Here is a 17373-nt window from a genome sequence, read left to right as displayed (position 1 = left end):
ACGACAATGGCAGTCCGTGTGCAGACAGGAGTATACCTGATGCCAAACAACCTCCAGGACCCAAGAATACATATTTGAAAACTTCCATTTAGTGGCCTAATCTTGGGCCAGCCAAGGACCAAAAGGGTGGAGTTCAGAATAACCTGCGACTAAGACTAACAGAGTGAATACAATTTAGGGAACTCAAAGTGCCTGGAATATATTTTACAACAGTAGTTTGCATAGAGACACATATAACCGCTTAGAGAATTTAAACATGTATTTTTGAAAACATATATTCTGTATTAAAAACATACACCTTGGCTAATGACACATTGCTCTAAGGTATAATGGGATGCAGTCAAGTAAACAAAAAACACATTCCTTACAACAATACAGCTGAGTGAAGACAGAAAGCAATTCTTATCAATATCTCTAGACTGTCCTAAATGAATATTCACTAGCCAAGGACAGTACTAGAAATCTCAGACAGGCCAATGAACAGATCATACATTACACCAGCTAAGACGGTCTAGGGAATGTTAGGAGACAGACTCCACAAACTCACGTATTCCCATGTTGTCAGAGGGTAAATGCTATTGGCCAAGGTAAATAATCCATCCTAATAATGATCGGCTTATACTGGGCTGGGGTGAGCAGAAGGGCAGACAAATGACTTGAAAATACATTCTCAGTATTAGAATTATGTAAAGTTCAGAGTGATTTGGAAACGCCCCAAATCTTTCTCCTTCATACATTGACCAGGCCTGGATAATAAAGATACATCTTTAACCAGAATACTGTCTCCATGAATCTGTGTGTTAGCGAAGCCATAATTAAGGAAAATCCTCCACATGAAAGCCAGCTCAATACTTAGCCTCTGAAAAAAGCTCCCAACAGATGTTAAAGACTCCCAGGACAAATCCCTCCTGACTTTACCACTGTGTCTCCAACCCCAGCTATGTCTGCCCCGTCAGTGGATCAGAACATACCCAGGGATCATGACAATAGTGTCTGGTGCATTATGTGGGCGGTAAGGAGGACTTTGTAGGGTTGACAGGGCTGAGTTAGCCATTGTCATTTCTAGCGACTAGGTTGATGGTGGGTGATTCGTTTGGTTTCATTCCTTATGACTTTTTAAAAAACTATTTGCTACAACTCAGTGGCTTGCTGTGCCAGTTTAGAGAGCATTTAAGGGTCAACCATATTGCTGTAGGTCTGCAGTCACATGCGTTACCATGCAATTCTGAATTACTAGTCCAGTCAAAATACCACTAAGCCAAGATATATTAGTATCATCTGTTGCAACGTATCTTAATGAAAATGTCAACTGTTAAGTCTGCATGTAACGAAAATTTTATATTCCTGCATTTTATTCTGTGTTACTAGAGATCAAAAAAAATTGTATATTCTGCTCTAAAAGCAACCCATTAGTTTTTATGGCCTGGATTTTGCATGCAAGGTGGTAAAAGTAAGCCCCAGGAAGACACAAATTCTATGTTTTTGAAAATGTAACACCAGTGTCTGTTAATAGATAAATCAGATATCCAACAGCAATCCATGGAACATCCCAAGTACCTCCCTCAGAGGCATCTTTAATTTTTAGTAAACTGTTGTACATTACAGTTGGTCAATGTGCAGGAGCTACCTTGCAGGGCAAAACATAGAAATACACAATTAACCTAAAAACAAAAAAAAATTAATCCATATAATCCTTTACAACTGTGAAGACACATTGTTAGAGATCTGTCACATCACATTTTCAATCTGGGGCATTAACTCAATGTTCCACTATTACCTTGTTAGATCAATAGGTTCCAGAAATAGCAAATCAGTTTTTAAGAATCTTTCAGAAGGACATTACAACGGTCTACCCTTTTGCACATTTTCAAGAGTTGCTTTGTAAAATGCATATACTGATCTTTTCTAGGTTTACATCAGGTTTTCTTTGAATAAAAAAAATACACCTCAGAACTCTAGGACAGCTTCAAACAGCAAATACTACCCCATGACAAAGTCAAACACCATCACAAAACTAATGAATGTTGGCATTTGCATGTTCAAAAACAACCTGTATTTGGTAATTAAAAGATTACCATTAAATTCCGGCCCTGTCCTTTCCTTACATCAGGTTATGAACTACATAAATCAGTTCAAGCAAGTAGCTTTTAGAATGGCCTTTCCAAAGCAGTATATAGCCACAGAAATTATCATGCACAACTACCAAAATTTTAACCCCGTACCCCCCACCCCCCTCAAAAAAAGTCACTGTAACACGTTGATTAAAAATCAAGACAGTTGTCCAGCAAGCAGGAGTCTGGTCAGTAGCGACCTGCAAAACAAATTACAAAAGTGATTACCATTATGAATTATCAACCATATTATTTACTGCACTTGAACAACACACATTTGCATGTCTTAATTTTCTTAGTCACCTGCCATGCAAAGAACTCAGATTTAGTACTTACGTGGTGAATAGGAACGAGATCTTGAGCGTGATCGGTATCCTCTGCTGTAGTATGGTGATGGTGATCGTCGCCTACTGTAATAAAAGATTGGAAGATTTAGCTACCTTAAATAGTTTTACTTTGGCACCAAAGTTTCCAATCAACAGAACTTGTACATGGCCACATTGTGAAGTTCAGTACTACTTTGCAGACTTTTACCCAATGGCCTCAGTTGAAAATTAAAATATGGACGTGAACTAAGATATGTATAGAACATAGAACAGTACAGCACAGAACAGGCCCTTCGGCCCACGATGTTGTGCCGAGCTTTATCTGAAACCAAGATCAAGCTATCCCACTCCCTATCATCCTGGTGTGCTCCATGTGCCTATCCAATAACCGCTTAAATGTTCCTAAAGTGTCTGACTCCACTATCACTGCAGGCAGTCCATTCCACACCCCAACCACTCTCTGCGTAAAGAACCTACCTCTGATATCCTTCCTGTATCTCCCACCACGAACCCTATAGTCATGCCCCCTTGTAATAGCTCCATCCACCCGAGGAAATAGTCTTTGAACGTTCACTCTATCTATCCCCTTCATCATTTTATAAACCTCTATTAAGTCTCCCCTCAGCCTCCTCTGCTCCAGAGAGAACAGCCCTAGCTCCCTCAACCTTTCCTCATAAGACCTACCCTCCAAACCAGGCAGCATCCTGGTAAATCTCCTCTGCACTCTTTCCAGCGCTTCCACATCCTTCTTATAGTGAGGTGACCAGAACTGCACACAATATTCCAAATGTGGTCTCACCAAGGTCCTGTACAGTTGCAGCATAACCCCACGGCTCTTAAACTCCAACCCCCTGTTAATAAAAGCTAACACACTATAGGCCTTCTTCACAGCTCTATCCACTTGAGTGGCAACCTTTAGAGATCTGTGGATATGAACCCCAAGATCTCTCTATTCCTCCAGTCTTCAGAACTCTACCTTTGACCCTGTAATCCACATTTAAATTAGTCCTACCAAAATGAATCACCTCACATTTATCAGGGTTAAACTCCATTTGCCATTTTTCAGCCCAGCTTTGCATCCTATGTCTCTTTGCAGCCTACAACAGCCCTCCACCTCATCCACTACTCCACCAATCTTGGTGTCATCAGCAAATTTACTGATCCACCCTTCAGCCCCCTCCTCTAAGTCATTAATAAAAATTACAAAGAGCAGAGGACCAAGCACTGATCCCTGCGGCACTCCGCTAGCAACCTGCCTCCAATCCGATAATTTTCCATCCACCACCACCCTCTGTCTTCGATCAGACAGCCAGTTACCTATCCAATCGGCCAACTTTCCCTCTATCCCACACCTCCTCACTTTCATCATAAGCCGACCATGGGGGACCTTATCAAACGCCTTACTAAAATCCATGTATATGACATCAACTGCCCTACCCTCATCAACACACTTAGTTACCTCCTCAAAAAATTCTATCAAATTTGTGAGGCACGACTTGCCCTTCACGAATCCGTGCTGACTATCCCGGATTAATCCGCATCTTTCTAAATGGTCGTAAATCCCATCTCTAAGGACCTTTTCCATCAATTTACCAACCACCGAAGTAAGACTAACCAGTCTATAATTATCAGGGTCATTTCTATTCCCTTTCTTAAACAGAGGAACAACATTCGCCATTCTCCAGTCCTCTGGCACCATCCCCGTGGACAGCGAGGACCCAAAGATCAAAGCCAAAGGCTCTGCAATCTCATCCCTTGCCTCCCAAAGAATCCATGGATACATTTCATCAGGCCCAGGGGACTTATCGACCTTCAGTTTATTCAAAACTGCCAGGACATCCTCCCTCCGAACATCTATTTCCTCCAGCCTATTAGCCTGTAACACTATAAGTTCCCTCCTGCTGAACTAGTCCATTAATTTCCACCGACCACACAAAAAGGCCAATTAAGTGAATAAGATTATCACCAGTGTACTAGATTGCTAGCTCCTGAACTCTTTTTGATGGAGAGTTTTTGCTTTCATCAATGCTGTTTGAAGATATGTATTTACCTGCATACATGAACACAAATCATTCTGGAACAAGGACAAGCAGTTTGAGAACAGGTTAGTGGCTAACAAAGGGGAACCCTGCTATTGTTTTCAAAGAAAAAGGTGGGGTTGATTAAGAATCAGAAACAGGATATATTCTTGTAGGCAAATGGCATGGCAGGATGCTGCCAATGGAGCAGTGAAAAAGGAAAAAGTAACGGATATGGTTAAAACAGAAAGAGGGGGTTGACAGATCTCAAAATACAAAGTCAAAAATCTGGATAGGGTGCTTCTTAGATTACAGAAGGAAATAAAGATAGACGGTTCTGTTCATTATCTTCCAATCCTTCTTAGATTTAGGGGTGGCAGCTTTAATACTGCAAATATTACACCACCGCTCAAAAAAAACGAGACAGGTTATCCCGACAAGCCCATCAGCCTGTGAATGGGAAAACTGAGACACGAGTTAAAATTAATTGGCACTTGAAAAAGCATGGGCTAACAAATAAGTCAGTACTGGTTTATTGAAAAATAAATCATGTTTGGCAAACTTAATTTTGAGTTCTTTGCTGCAACGGAGAGGGGTAACAAGGGTAGAATGTACCAACTTAAAATTGACAAGTATCATAAACCTGTTAGCAAAAAGGTTTATGGGATTGGAATTAAAGAGACACTGGCAGCAAGGATATGAAACTGCTGTGGGGCAAAAAGTGAAAGGTTGTTTTGATTGGAGTATCGTATACAATAGTGTTCTCCAAAGGTTAGTATTAGGACCACCGCTGTTTTTGATACAGCACTGATCTGGGTATATATATTAAACTGTAAAAATACAAGTCTTTCTCTGTAGGGTATACCCTCAGAGTCTAAACAATGAGGGTACTAACAGACTTTAAGCGGGTATTCAGACTGGTGGAATAGGCCAATGAAATAAAAGGCAGAGAAGTGTAAAATGATAAGATGTGATGGAAAGACGCAACATGATTTAACTGGTACAATTTTAAACAGGTTCAGAATATAAGGACAAAAAGACTGTTTAAAAAACACATTGGGATACTTATTAGAATGATACCCAAGTGAGGAACTCTCTATTTATTGACTACAGCTCAGCCTTCAACACCATTATTCCTACAAAACTCATCTCCAAACTCCATGACCTAGGGCTCGGCTCCTCCCTTTGTAACTGGATCCTAGACTTCCGAACCCACAGACTGCAATCAGTAAACATAGGCAACAACACCTCCTCCATGATCATCCTCAACACCGGTGCCCCACAAGGCTGTGTCCTCAGCCCCTTATTATACTCCCTTATACACCTGTGTGGCTAAATTCCCCTCCAACTCGATTTTCAAGTTTGCTGATGATACCACGTAATGGGTTGGATCTCAAACAATGATGAGACAGAGTACAGGAATGTGATAGAGAATCTGGTGAACTGGTGCGACAATAATCTCTCCCTCAATGTCAACAAAATGAAGGAGATAGTCATCGACTACAGGAAGCGTAGTGGAGAACATGCCCCTGTCTACATCAATGATGAAGAAGAGGAAATGGTCGAGTGCTTCAAGTTTCTAGGTATCCAGATCACCAACAACCTGTCCTGGTCCCTCCATGCCAATGCTATAGTTAAGAAAGCCCACCAACGCCTCTACTTTCTCAGGAGGCTAAGGAAATTTGGCATGTCCGCTGCGACTTTCACCAACTTTTACAGACGCATCATAGAAAGCATTCTTTCTGGTTGTGTCTCAGCATGGTATGGCTCCTGCTCTGTCCGTGACTGCTAAAAAACTACAAAGGGTCGTGAATGAAGCCCAGTCCATCACGTAAACCAACGTCCCATCCATTGACTGTCTGCACCTCCCGTAGCCCGATATACTCTCTTCCATCTTCTTCCGTTGGGAGAAAGATATAAGTGTGAATATATGTACCAACCAACTCAAGAACAACTTCTCCTGCTGCCATCAGACTTTTGAATGGATCTATCTATATCATATTAAGCTGATCTTTCTCTATACCCTAGCTATGACTGTAACACTACATTCTGCACTCTCTCCTTTCCTTCTGTATGTACGGTATGCTTTGTCTGTATAGCGTGCAAGAAACAATACTTTTCACTGTATACTAATATGTGACAATAATAAATCAAATCACCTTATGTCTTGTAGATGTGGGACAGGCTTTGGAGAAATCAGGCAAGTTACTTGCTGCAAAACTCCAACCTTTATCACTGTTATTATTCCATGATCACAACCTGACCCTTTCCAAACACCATAACCACTCTCCTGATAGCCTCATATCTGAAGACTTTATTCCTTGAATTATATGGAATTCAACCGTAATTTAGGACCCAAAAGGTATCAGGGAGCCGAGCGGGTGAAGACAAAGGTCTGAAAATTTTGTGCAACAAAATGTGGGACATTTTTAAATCTAACTTCCCAATTGTCTCAATGGAGGATACCCCAGTCCGTGATCCAAAACACAACAATTGATTAAGACAGTTAAAACATACTCCAGAGACAAGATAGAAACCGTAAATCACAAATTTGAAGTTCAATATCAATTTAATGTATTATAAACAGTTTCCAAATGTGCACAGACAACATCCAGCTCTACCACACTATCACCTCTCAACCCCTCCAGTCCCTAAAATCAAAGACTGCTTGTTTGAGATCCAATACTGGATGAGTAGAAATATCTTCCAATTAAATACTAGGAAGGCTATGGTCTTTGGACTCCATGAAAAACTCCATTCCCTAGCCACTAATTTCAACCCAGAGGTAAGACTGAGCTTCCAAACACACCTGCGTCATTACGAAGATCACCCATTTCCACGTCTGTAACCCTGCCTCAGCTCATCTGCTGTTGAAAGCCTCATTTATGCCTTTGTTACCTCAAATTTTGACTATTCTAACCCATACCCGAGCACCCATACATGGCTTCCTCGTAAACTTTGAGGTCATACTGTCTTTATCTGCATTCAGTTCAACCCCTATCCTGGTAGGGGTTGAGCACCACATTCAACGAAGAAACACTTCAACGCTTTGAATAAGCAACCAGGGGCAGGCACATTGCACACACCCTATGCCAGAATCAATAGCATGTCAGTTCCCTCTCAACTGCCATGCTTATTAGCTCAGAGCTGCCCTTTTCAAAATGTTTAAAACACAAAACATTTCAAAAATACCTTTGCACATAGAGGTTGGGAAAATATTTCAAAGGGTAAAAATCCAATCAAAAAGTCAGAATTGCATCTAAAGGTGGAAATCTCATCTCCCCAACGTATTAGGCACACTGACCTAGTGACATCAATACCAAGGTTTCCTGCATGTGGAAGCGTGTATTACAGAGTGCCAATTCATCACAGCCTGTAACTAGTCTGCACTGAAAGAGGTCGAGCTGGCTTGCATAAAGCTGGATATAAGTTGCAATTTTGTGTCCTAACGTTAACTGAAACATCAGATGTACAAGTACCAGAACAAGCAAGTTTCACTCAAAATTTTATAATCGGAGTGAAACATATCCACTACCGCTCCCCATGCTCTAACTTTGGGGTCACATCAATTTAAAAGCATTAAGATTAGGTAAATGGGAAAGTTTGGGAAGCACTGGTTTATTATTATGTACTACTAGCCTTTAAATTTTTGTGCTGCCAGCTTCTTGGCATGAATTTGCAGAGCAAGTTCTGTTGGATCATTCCATAAATGAGTTGACTTGTTTATTTTTATTGAATAAGGCACTGGAGAACTTAAGTGTTATTATTTGATGGGTATAATTTGATGGAGAAGTATACTCATTTTGGTTTTAGGTCTTTTGCAGACAATGGAGCGTGCTGGCGGAATGGAACTGGAAAAAGCTACAAATATTTCACAAACTCAGATTATCCGGAGGGCAACCATGACAAATGATGTTTGAAGCAAAGAACACCTCGCAGCCGCAGGAAAAAAGTGAATTTATGTTTCATACTCCAGCATGTGAATGAGGGGCACCCAGTGATTATGAGGGGTACTTTTCTTTGAAGTCCATAAATAACGTGGAAATTGAAAGCCCTGTAAAGCAACATTACTGATAGCAAGATGGCAGCAAGTGGACAGATGGCTTTCACATCTGGATTAAACTGCATGTAAGAAAATGCTGAAAGAACATCACTTAACATTTCAAAGACGTTTAAGTTTTATAATTCCACCTTCCACGACATAATTCCAACAGTTTAGAATGCTTTACCTGTAACGGTAATCATAATCTCGCTCATCATATCGATCATATTTATCATATCCTCGATCATAATATGAATCTCGACGACGGCCTCCACCACCACCTCCTCCACTACTGCTAATGTGGGATAAAAAGAATCATATTAGTAAATATCAAACTGAACCGAAATTCAACGGTGGAAAAATTTGTTTATCCTTACTGTGTAGGTCGTCCCATATAGATCCCAGGGGTGGGAGTGTGCGGCCTCTTTGTAATAGAATAATCTACACGAATTCGTCTACCATCCAGTTCCATGCCATTGGCACGCTCCATTGCCTGCAAAAGACGACATTATAAATCTAAAATGAGTATACTTCTCCACCAAATTATACCCCTCAAATAACAACACTAAGTTCTCCAGTGCTTTATTTAAAAATAAACAAGTCAACTCAATTATGGAATGATCCAACAGAACTTGCTCTGCAAATTCATGCCAAGAAGCTGGCAGCACAAAAATTTAAAGTCTAGTAGTGCATAAATATATAGCTACTGCATAAAATAACTTTGATTTGAAGTATTGTTTTCTGATAGCTTTCTATTACCTCTTTAGCATCTTCCAGTCTTTCAAAATAAACAAACGCAAATCCTCTTGAACGCCCAGTCCTTTGATCATAGACAACATTAACGCCTGCCAATGGTCCATACCGAGAGAAAACTTCACGAAGATCACGCTCAGTGGTGTACAAACTAAGACCAAAAACACCGAGGCAGGTGTTTGGATCTGGATTAGCCTGCAAAAACAATGCATGAACAGCTCTGAAGAATTTAGTGGTGTTGAATCCTCCAATAATTATATAAATTTAACGAATTTCATTTCTCAGCAAGTAGAAATCAGGTTTGGCCATATAAAACCAGCTGTGAAAAGAATCAGCATGGCCTTTCATTGTAGGTTACTGCTCATTATAAGTTATTTTTCTGTGCTCATTCTTTAATGAACAGCCAACCTTCCATCTGTTACTGACTGGCAATCTAAATTACCAGACATGGTCACCACTAATTGGAAACCGAAGTAAACTTAAAGGATTCATTTATTGACGTATGTAATCTCAAAAAGCTTTCAAAATAAGGCTCCCCCATTAGTGTTCAACTTATTGTTGCTTTTCAAGATAACCCTCAATGCCCAATTGTGTTCAAAATTTCAACAAAAATCAACTTGGACGTCAAGTACAACTCTCTCAGTGGAGTTGCTGAAGTGTCCCAATGATGCCCATAAAACTACTATCTGGAATCAAGTCCCACTGAGGCAGCACGGTGGCACAATGGTTAGCACTGCTGCCTCAGTGCCAGGGACCCAGGCTCGACTCTCAGCTTGGGTCACTGTCTGTGCAGAGTTTGCACACTGTCCCAGTGCCTGCGTGGGTTTCCTCCAGGTGCTCCGGTTTCTTCCCATAGTCCAAAAACATTCTGGTTAGGTGCATTGGCCATGCTAAATTCTCCCTCAGTGTACCCGAAAAGGCACTGGAGCGTGGTGACTAGAGGATTTTCACAGTAACTTCATTGCAGTTTTAAAGTAAGCCTACTTGTGACACTAATCACTGTTTGTGATTTATATAAACGATCTGGAAGGTGTAACTGGGGTGATCAGTAAGTTTGCGGACGACACAAAATTGGCAGGACTTGCAGATAGTGAGGAGCATTGTCAGAAGCTACAGAAGGATATAGATAGGCTGGAAATTTGGGCAAAGAAATGGCAGATGGAGTTCAATCCTGATAAATGCGAAGTGATGCATTTTGGTAGAAATAATGTAGGGAGGAGCTATACAATAAATGGCAGAACCACAAAGGGTGTAGATACGCAGAGGGACCTGGGTGTGCAAGTCCACAGATCCTTGAAGGTGACGTCACAGGTGGAGAAGGTGGTGAAGAAGGCATAGAGTATAAAAGTTGGGGTCTGATGTTGCAGATGTATAGAACGTTGGTTCGGCCGCATTTGGAATACTGCGTCCAGTTCTGGTCGCCACACTACCAGAAGGACGTGGAGGCTTTGGAGAGAGTACAGAGGAGGTTTACCAGGATGTTGCCTGGTATGGAAGGGCTTAGTTATGAGGAGAGATTGGGTAAACTGGGGTTGTTCTCCCTGGAAAGACGGAGGATGAGGGGAGACTTAATAGAGGTGTATAAAATTATGAAAGGCATAGATAGGGTGAACGGTGGGAAGCTTTTCCCCAGGTCGGTGGTGACGTTCACGAGGGGTCATAGGTTCAAGGTGAGGGGGGGCGGGGGGGGGTTAACACAAATATCAGAAGGACATATTTTACACAGAGGGTGGTGGGGGCCTGGAATGCGCTGCCAGGTAAGGTGGTGGAGGCGGACACACTGGGAACGTTTAAGACTTATCTAGATAGCCATATGAACGGAGTGGGAATGGAGGGATACAAAAGAATGGTCTAGTTTGGACCAGGGAGCGGCACGGGCTTGGAGGGCCGAAGGTCCTGTTCCTGTGCTGTATTGTTCTTTGTTCTTAATATAATAAACACTGCTACAAATTAAAATGTTCTATCAAAAGATTTTTTACTAGAACCTAATGGTAAAAAGTTTTGTTATTCTTTCATGGGATGTGGGAGTCGCTGGTAAATCTATTACCGATCTCCAATTGCCCTTGAACGGAGCAGCTTGCTCAGCCACTTCAGAGTCAAGCATATTGCCGTGAATCTGGAGTTGCATATAGTCATGGCACTGAGATTAGCTTTACATTTCACATTTAATAACTGCATATAAATTCTACTAGCTCCCATTGTGGGGTGTGAACCCATGACCCCAGAGTATTAGCCTGGAATATAACCATTATTCCAGTCTCCCTAACTTTTGTATGGGTACCAGCACACAACTGTTTATGCAGAAGGTCACGGTTACCTGGGAGAGTGAACAGAATCTTGCAATGCAACTCCAAACAGAAAAATACGATTCTGTATTTGAAATAACTGAACATATTCTTTCCCTGGTGCTGCCTGAACAACCAATTCTGTGACAATTATCTGACACCACATTCCACAAATTCAATTTTTTCTGTTTTGCATCATCCTATAATTCTATTTCAATATTAGCCTCGTCCATAATTCTGAAACTGTGGTAATAAGCCACAAGCATATAAAAAATATTGTGCCAACTCCAGCTCTACCCAAAATTTCAAAATAGCCCTTTACTACATTACCAGTCACTGTAGTGATGCTATAACATGGGATGGCAGAGGGAAAAGAAAAGTGGGACGAATGGGCATTGCATATCTAAACTGAGAAGTTAGCTACAATTTGTGATTTGACTAAGTAACAAAGAATTATAGCCTTCTGCAGCACGATAGTTTAACTGGCACTTATTCATTTGTAAGCAAGTTATACGCAAATGATTGATGTATCAAAATTACATAATCAGCTGCAGCTGACGTCACCAAACTTTACCATGTAAAATCTATATTAATTCACACCTTAGTAGCAGCAACAGGTTACAAGTTTGAGGTCTGTCTTTCTGATGGTTTAAGACCTTGACAGCACTCGGCCATTCAGGCTTTTGAACCTGTTCTGAGCCTTGGTTCGGATCACTGAGCTGCAATGTGTTACATGGATAGACAGAAGAGGGGCTTGCTCTCCTTCGAGAATATCTGAGAAAATTTATAAAACTGTTCAAAATCATGAGGGATCTGCAGAGTAGATGAGGAGAAATTGTGCCCCTTGGTGGAAGGGGTCAAGAACTGGAGGACTCCAATGCAAGAACTAGGTGTCATGAGGGAATTTTTGTTTAGACAACATGTGGCTAAGAGCTGGAATGCACGGCCTGAGAATGTTGAAAAGCCAGATTCAAATCGTGGAATTAATAAAGGAATTGTCTCATTGTCTGAAGAGAAAGAAATTGCAGGGCTATGGGGAAATGGAGCTTGAGTGGACTAGCAAAATTACTTTTGCAGAGCCAGTTGATTCAGTGGGCTGAATGGACTGCTCCTGATCCTATGAAAATATTCCAATGATTAACATGGTGCAAGATTGACAACAGTACAGGGGCACAAAGCATATTTAAATGAAGTTGCAACTTATTTGATATTATGTATTTGCATGGGTCAAATTAGCAAAAGATCCAACATTTTATTGAACACGTTGCTGTAGAGATTGAATGCACAACACATCTATTAGATATCTGGAAACAACTTGTTTGAAAGCAAGTTTTCAATTTACGTTTTGAGAACCGAGTTTCCCCTCTTTCTTCCCGTATCCTGCTCGCCTCCAGGAATCATCCTTCATCTGGGACGATGGGGCAGTCCTGGCAGCAGACTTCTCCACATCTACTATCAACGCTCCGTGTTTGGCTGACACATGTCCTGTCTGTAGGATAATAGCGACAGAATGAGTTTCCCCCACCTCCAATAAAGGTGAAACACTCCACTAACAGATGGCATACTGCCCATAAACTCAGGCAAGATTGAAAATTTGACAACTGCAGCTGAAAGGTTGAACTCCTGGACAGCTCATGAAATGAGATCCAAGGCTTATGAAGATGTTGTTAATAGTAGCCATCAGGGCAGCAGTTGGTAAATATCCCAAAAACTGCAGTGCAAGAAAATGAAATGTTACTGCACATGAGTAACTTACTATTCAAGTATAGATTTTGCTACATTAATGCTAAGTCTAAGACCTTTATACACAATCCAAATTTATATTCTACAAATGCACAAGTTTGTCACCTACAGACAATGACCACTCACTTGTGTAAATCATTACAAATTCACAAGTCATTCTGCATTCCACACAAAATCACACCAAGAAATATACTTTCCAATAGAAGACAGTAGCGCTTAAACAGAATTTTCGTATTTAAATTCAATGGGTGACAGTTACTTTCAAACAGTGTTGCACTCCTCAACATATCAGAACTCTACAAGTTGTATCTACTTGAGGGAAGTGTTATTCACCCCTCACCAATGAGATTATATTTGTATTTACTTCAATGCAATAACCTACTCTACTTCCTGCATGGCGCCTTCGGCTGGACATTGGGGAATGACTACGGCTCCTTCTGCGTGATCGGTACTCGGGTGTGTAGGATCTGCTACGGGATCGCCTTCTGTGCGAATGGGAACGAGATCTTGAGCGTGAATAACGTCGGTGCGAGTGTCTTCTGGAGTGGGATCTGGCAGTAATATTTTTAAAAACACTGTAGTTAGTATATTTCCATAAACATACAGCAGACATACTTAAGATACAACCAACCATACAAGTCCATAATAACATATTTCTTTGATGTTCCAACTTCTAACCTGTAAATCGATCGCACAGCCCCGGATTCTGACTCAGTTAGGCTCCTTACATTACACCAGACCACACTCACTTTTATTGTCACCTTTCAATGCATATCTAATGTTGTCTATGTAGCTACAGATAAAAGTAGTTGCTGCGCAAGCCAATTTCTGCTGACTGAATAAATAACGCATTTTTAAAAATGTAATTCTATAAGTCGCTGAGATTTAATTTTTAAAACAAAACACTTTTAAGACAAAGATATCCTTCATTTCTTGCAATGTATCGACTAACTCTGACTAAAAGAATTAAAATAAATTTTTATATATATTGATTTTTTGCCACTAATTCTGATGGCAAACTGCTCCTCAAAAATACACCAGGTAACATGGCAGCAGATAGTAGCAAGCCTGTATCCGGTCACCACACCTTATTGACGGTTCTACGAGAATGTTTCTATGGGGACTGAAGCAATTTAACAATTGGCCTGCTCAATTCCAACGTGTGTCAGACTATTCTGTAGCTCCGGTGGTGCAGCAAAAGGAAAATCATTTGAAGGTGGCATGATTCTATTTTTACCATGATTATTGCTGACTAGATGGTAGGCCGAGCAACTAATAAAACAGAAACAGAGCAACTTATGAGAAACTGCAGAGCACAACAAAAATCGCAGCCGAGTGGATGGTTGGCCAAGATCAGATATTATTTCTTCACTTGTACCATTGCTGTATGAAAAAACATGCATTAATCTTTGTACTAAGAACTGCACCGTTGTATTTTATCCCCACAATCTGCAAACAAACTGTACAAATTTTCTTTTTGCAACAAGCACAACCGATTTAAGAGAACTGCAGTGTTTGCTAGTCAGGCACAAAGGTCATCTGGGGTGATGACTCGAACTCAATTTGAAAGAAACCCAGAAATGACAGAATTTAAGAAAATTTACAAGCATACAAATTAGGAGCAAGATTAGGTGACTTACCCCAGCAATCTTTTAAAATTAAGCTTGGTCAAAAATTTGATTTCCAGAAATCTGTTGTACACGCTAAGTTTATAATGGAGGATCAGTGCTAGGTGCTGAGAGTTTCAACCATTCAAATGTTCAAAAAGGATATAAAAATAAAGATACTAGCTGATTAGATTGCAACTGTCTTGGGGTTAAGGAGTGGAATGGAGGATGACAGCTGGAAAGTAGGGTAGTCAAGAATAGGCAATAATTGATAATGTGCAGACTGCAGCACATACTATTTTGGATTAGGTGTGCAGAAGATTGAAGCTGTCAGTCAGGGAGACAGCTTTTGCCTTGATTAAACTTGTGGCCAGGGAAGGGAGAAGTAGGATTAAGAGTGAAAAGCTGCACTGTAATGTGGATACCATTGACCAAATAGCAACATTATAAGCTTATTGTAGCATTACAGACTTAAATCCATATTAAAGCATATAGCCTTAAAAAAACACGCAGATTATTGTAAGTCAAACAGGCTGGATGCTGGAATCTGAAACAAGAGGACACTGGAAAAACTCATCAGGACTGTCAGCATCTATCAGGAAAGAAATAGAGTTAACATTGAGTCCACAAATTTAGAAGGAAAAATGTGTCAAGAACAGATGGCCTGGTGTGGGGCAGGGCGTTTAAGATGGAGAAAGGGCAAAATCTAAAGTTGCCAGGCACATCGTCGAATCCCAAGGGTGCCCAACGTTGATGAGATGAGATGCTGCTCCTCCAGCTTGCTCCAGGCTTCACCAGAGCATTGAAACAGGCCCAAGATGAACAAGTGAGCAAGGGGGCTGAGTTAAAATGGCATGCAGCAAGGAGGTTAGGGGTCGTGCTTGCTGACTGAGCGAAGGTGTTCAGCAAAGCAGTCACCCAGTCTACGCTTAGTCTCCTCAAATGTAGAGGAGAGCACATTATGAGCAGCAAATACAACAAACCAAATTGAAGTACAAGTGAAAGCAGTTTAACCTGAAAGGGTATTTGGGGCCTTGAAAGATGAGGAGGGAGAAGGTAAAGGGGTAAGATGTTGCACAGATCATACCTACCTACTAACTACTTACACTTACCTAGATTTGGACCTTGAGCGGGAGCGAGATTCTGAACGTTTAGAGGCCCTTGATGGACTGCGAGATGCAGAGCGACTTTCTGATTTTACACGGCCAGCACTCCCACTTGGAGATTTTGATGGCGAACGGGACTCCTGGCATGATAGAACAAAGTTATTTATTGTACTACATATGAAATTGTTAAACCTTAGTAGTGATCATCTACAATTCAGATACTGTCTCAGGTAGTAGCAGAGGGACAAAATGGTTAAGTATTCTTCACTAATGTCAATTTGGCCCCTGCTAAAGCACAGAAAACTTCAACCCATAGCAAGTACTGCACATTCCTAAAGAATACACATTCCCTACTAATATATACCTAATCACCAACATTCTATGAAACTTTCTTAAATAATCATGCATTTTATGCTAAAACTTGAGCATACAGACACGTGAACATAAACCATACATTACTTAACCTAGGACACATTCAATCTTCCAGATTCTTTTAATTTTCCAGATTCTTAATTTTCCAGATTCTTTTAATTTTAGTTCACTCTTGCTTTCTATTTTCTTCATTTCTTCATTTTCAGAGTTTTCATACTCCGTGTATTCTTCCCAATTCAAACAATTCATTAATGCCTTATAAAAGCAAGCTCTTCTATCTGACCAATCTTCTGTTCATTTCCCATTCAAATTTTATTTTCTGATCTGCAATACTTGTGATTAGCCTTCTGTTATCTTGATTATTCTTCCACATTCTTGGAAAATACTCTTCCATTTCTTCAACATTAACCTTAATGGAAAAAGAACATTCAGTAGGATGAAGCATGGGGTTACAATCTGCTGGATTTGCACTACAGCCTACCATCTTTCTAACTAAACACCAGCAGGTGGAATAATTCCATTACTTAAAAAAGTCCCTTCATAAAATGCCTGAAACAAATATGTACTCCTGTGGTTTTACTTACTTTGTATGTAAAGTTTTAAAAACAGTCCAACAAAAAAGTTAGTATCTGATGAAACTGAGAAACTGCCTTGAACTTTCATTCTTTCCCTCTTCATTTCCAACAAAAAAAAGATCTAAGAGAAAAACTGCATAGTAATAGTTTGTGTCTTATACAGATTACTCAGGAAATTTGCCATTTGAAAAAGCATTTTCTGGTATATTAATGTTCACCAAGTTAGATATTAGGCAACTGGTGTTGAAAATATCTGTCCTGGAAATGCAAGATTGCAGTTAATTTAGATGACCTCGGAACAGAGTAATTCCACTACCCTTAATTAGCAAAGATCAGTGCAATAGGTATTCAAAATAGTTGCAACATTGTAGCCCACCCTCAAGTACAAACCAATTTGTAATGCATTGGTGTCTGTACAGATTCAGAATGTAAACC

General features: G+C 40.4%; 1 protein-coding gene across 5 annotated transcripts; it reads right to left on the bottom strand.

Annotated features, from left to right (window-relative positions):
- Positions 1-1538: 1538 nt before the first annotated feature.
- On the bottom strand, positions 1539-16854 carry LOC144488259 (transformer-2 protein homolog alpha-like). Of its 5 annotated transcripts, none has more exons than XM_078206298.1 (9): positions 16456-16854; positions 15998-16131; positions 13661-13829; positions 12878-13024; positions 9257-9445; positions 8875-8990; positions 8685-8792; positions 2448-2521; positions 1539-2311 (listed from the first exon to the last, which is right to left on the bottom strand). In XM_078206298.1, exons 3-9 carry the CDS (start codon positions 13691-13693, stop codon positions 2301-2303), a joined length of 678 nt encoding a protein of 225 aa, XP_078062424.1. In that variant the 5' UTR covers positions 13694-13829; positions 15998-16131; positions 16456-16854; the 3' UTR covers positions 1539-2300. The 5 variants fall into 5 exon arrangements, with proteins under 5 accessions (XP_078062424.1, XP_078062421.1, XP_078062425.1 ...); XM_078206295.1 differs by having other exon boundaries at positions 16446-16773; XM_078206299.1 differs by having other exon boundaries at positions 8685-8789; positions 16456-16772.
- Between the last annotated feature and the right edge of the window lie 519 nt (positions 16855-17373).

This window comes from Mustelus asterias, unplaced genomic scaffold, assembly GCF_964213995.1.
Source record: "Mustelus asterias unplaced genomic scaffold, sMusAst1.hap1.1 HAP1_SCAFFOLD_1419, whole genome shotgun sequence".
NCBI classification, from domain to species: Eukaryota; Metazoa; Chordata; class Chondrichthyes; order Carcharhiniformes; family Triakidae; genus Mustelus; species Mustelus asterias.
The sequence above is the reverse complement of the archived record's forward strand: the minus strand, read 5'-3'. Positions and strand labels throughout refer to the sequence as shown.

Bases quoted from the DNA above. Each gene is read 5' to 3' on its own strand.
- LOC144488259 (XM_078206295.1), bottom strand. From the start codon at position 16,466: ATGTGTCCTAGGTTAAGTAAT. The intron at 13,830-15,997 runs GTAAGTGTAAGT...TATTACTGCCAG, and splicing joins CGCTCAAGGTCCAAATCTAG to ATCCCACTCCAGAAGACACT. The intron at 8,991-9,256 runs GTAATAGAAAGC...CGTCTTTTGCAG, and splicing joins GACTGGAAGATGCTAAAGAG to GCAATGGAGCGTGCCAATGG.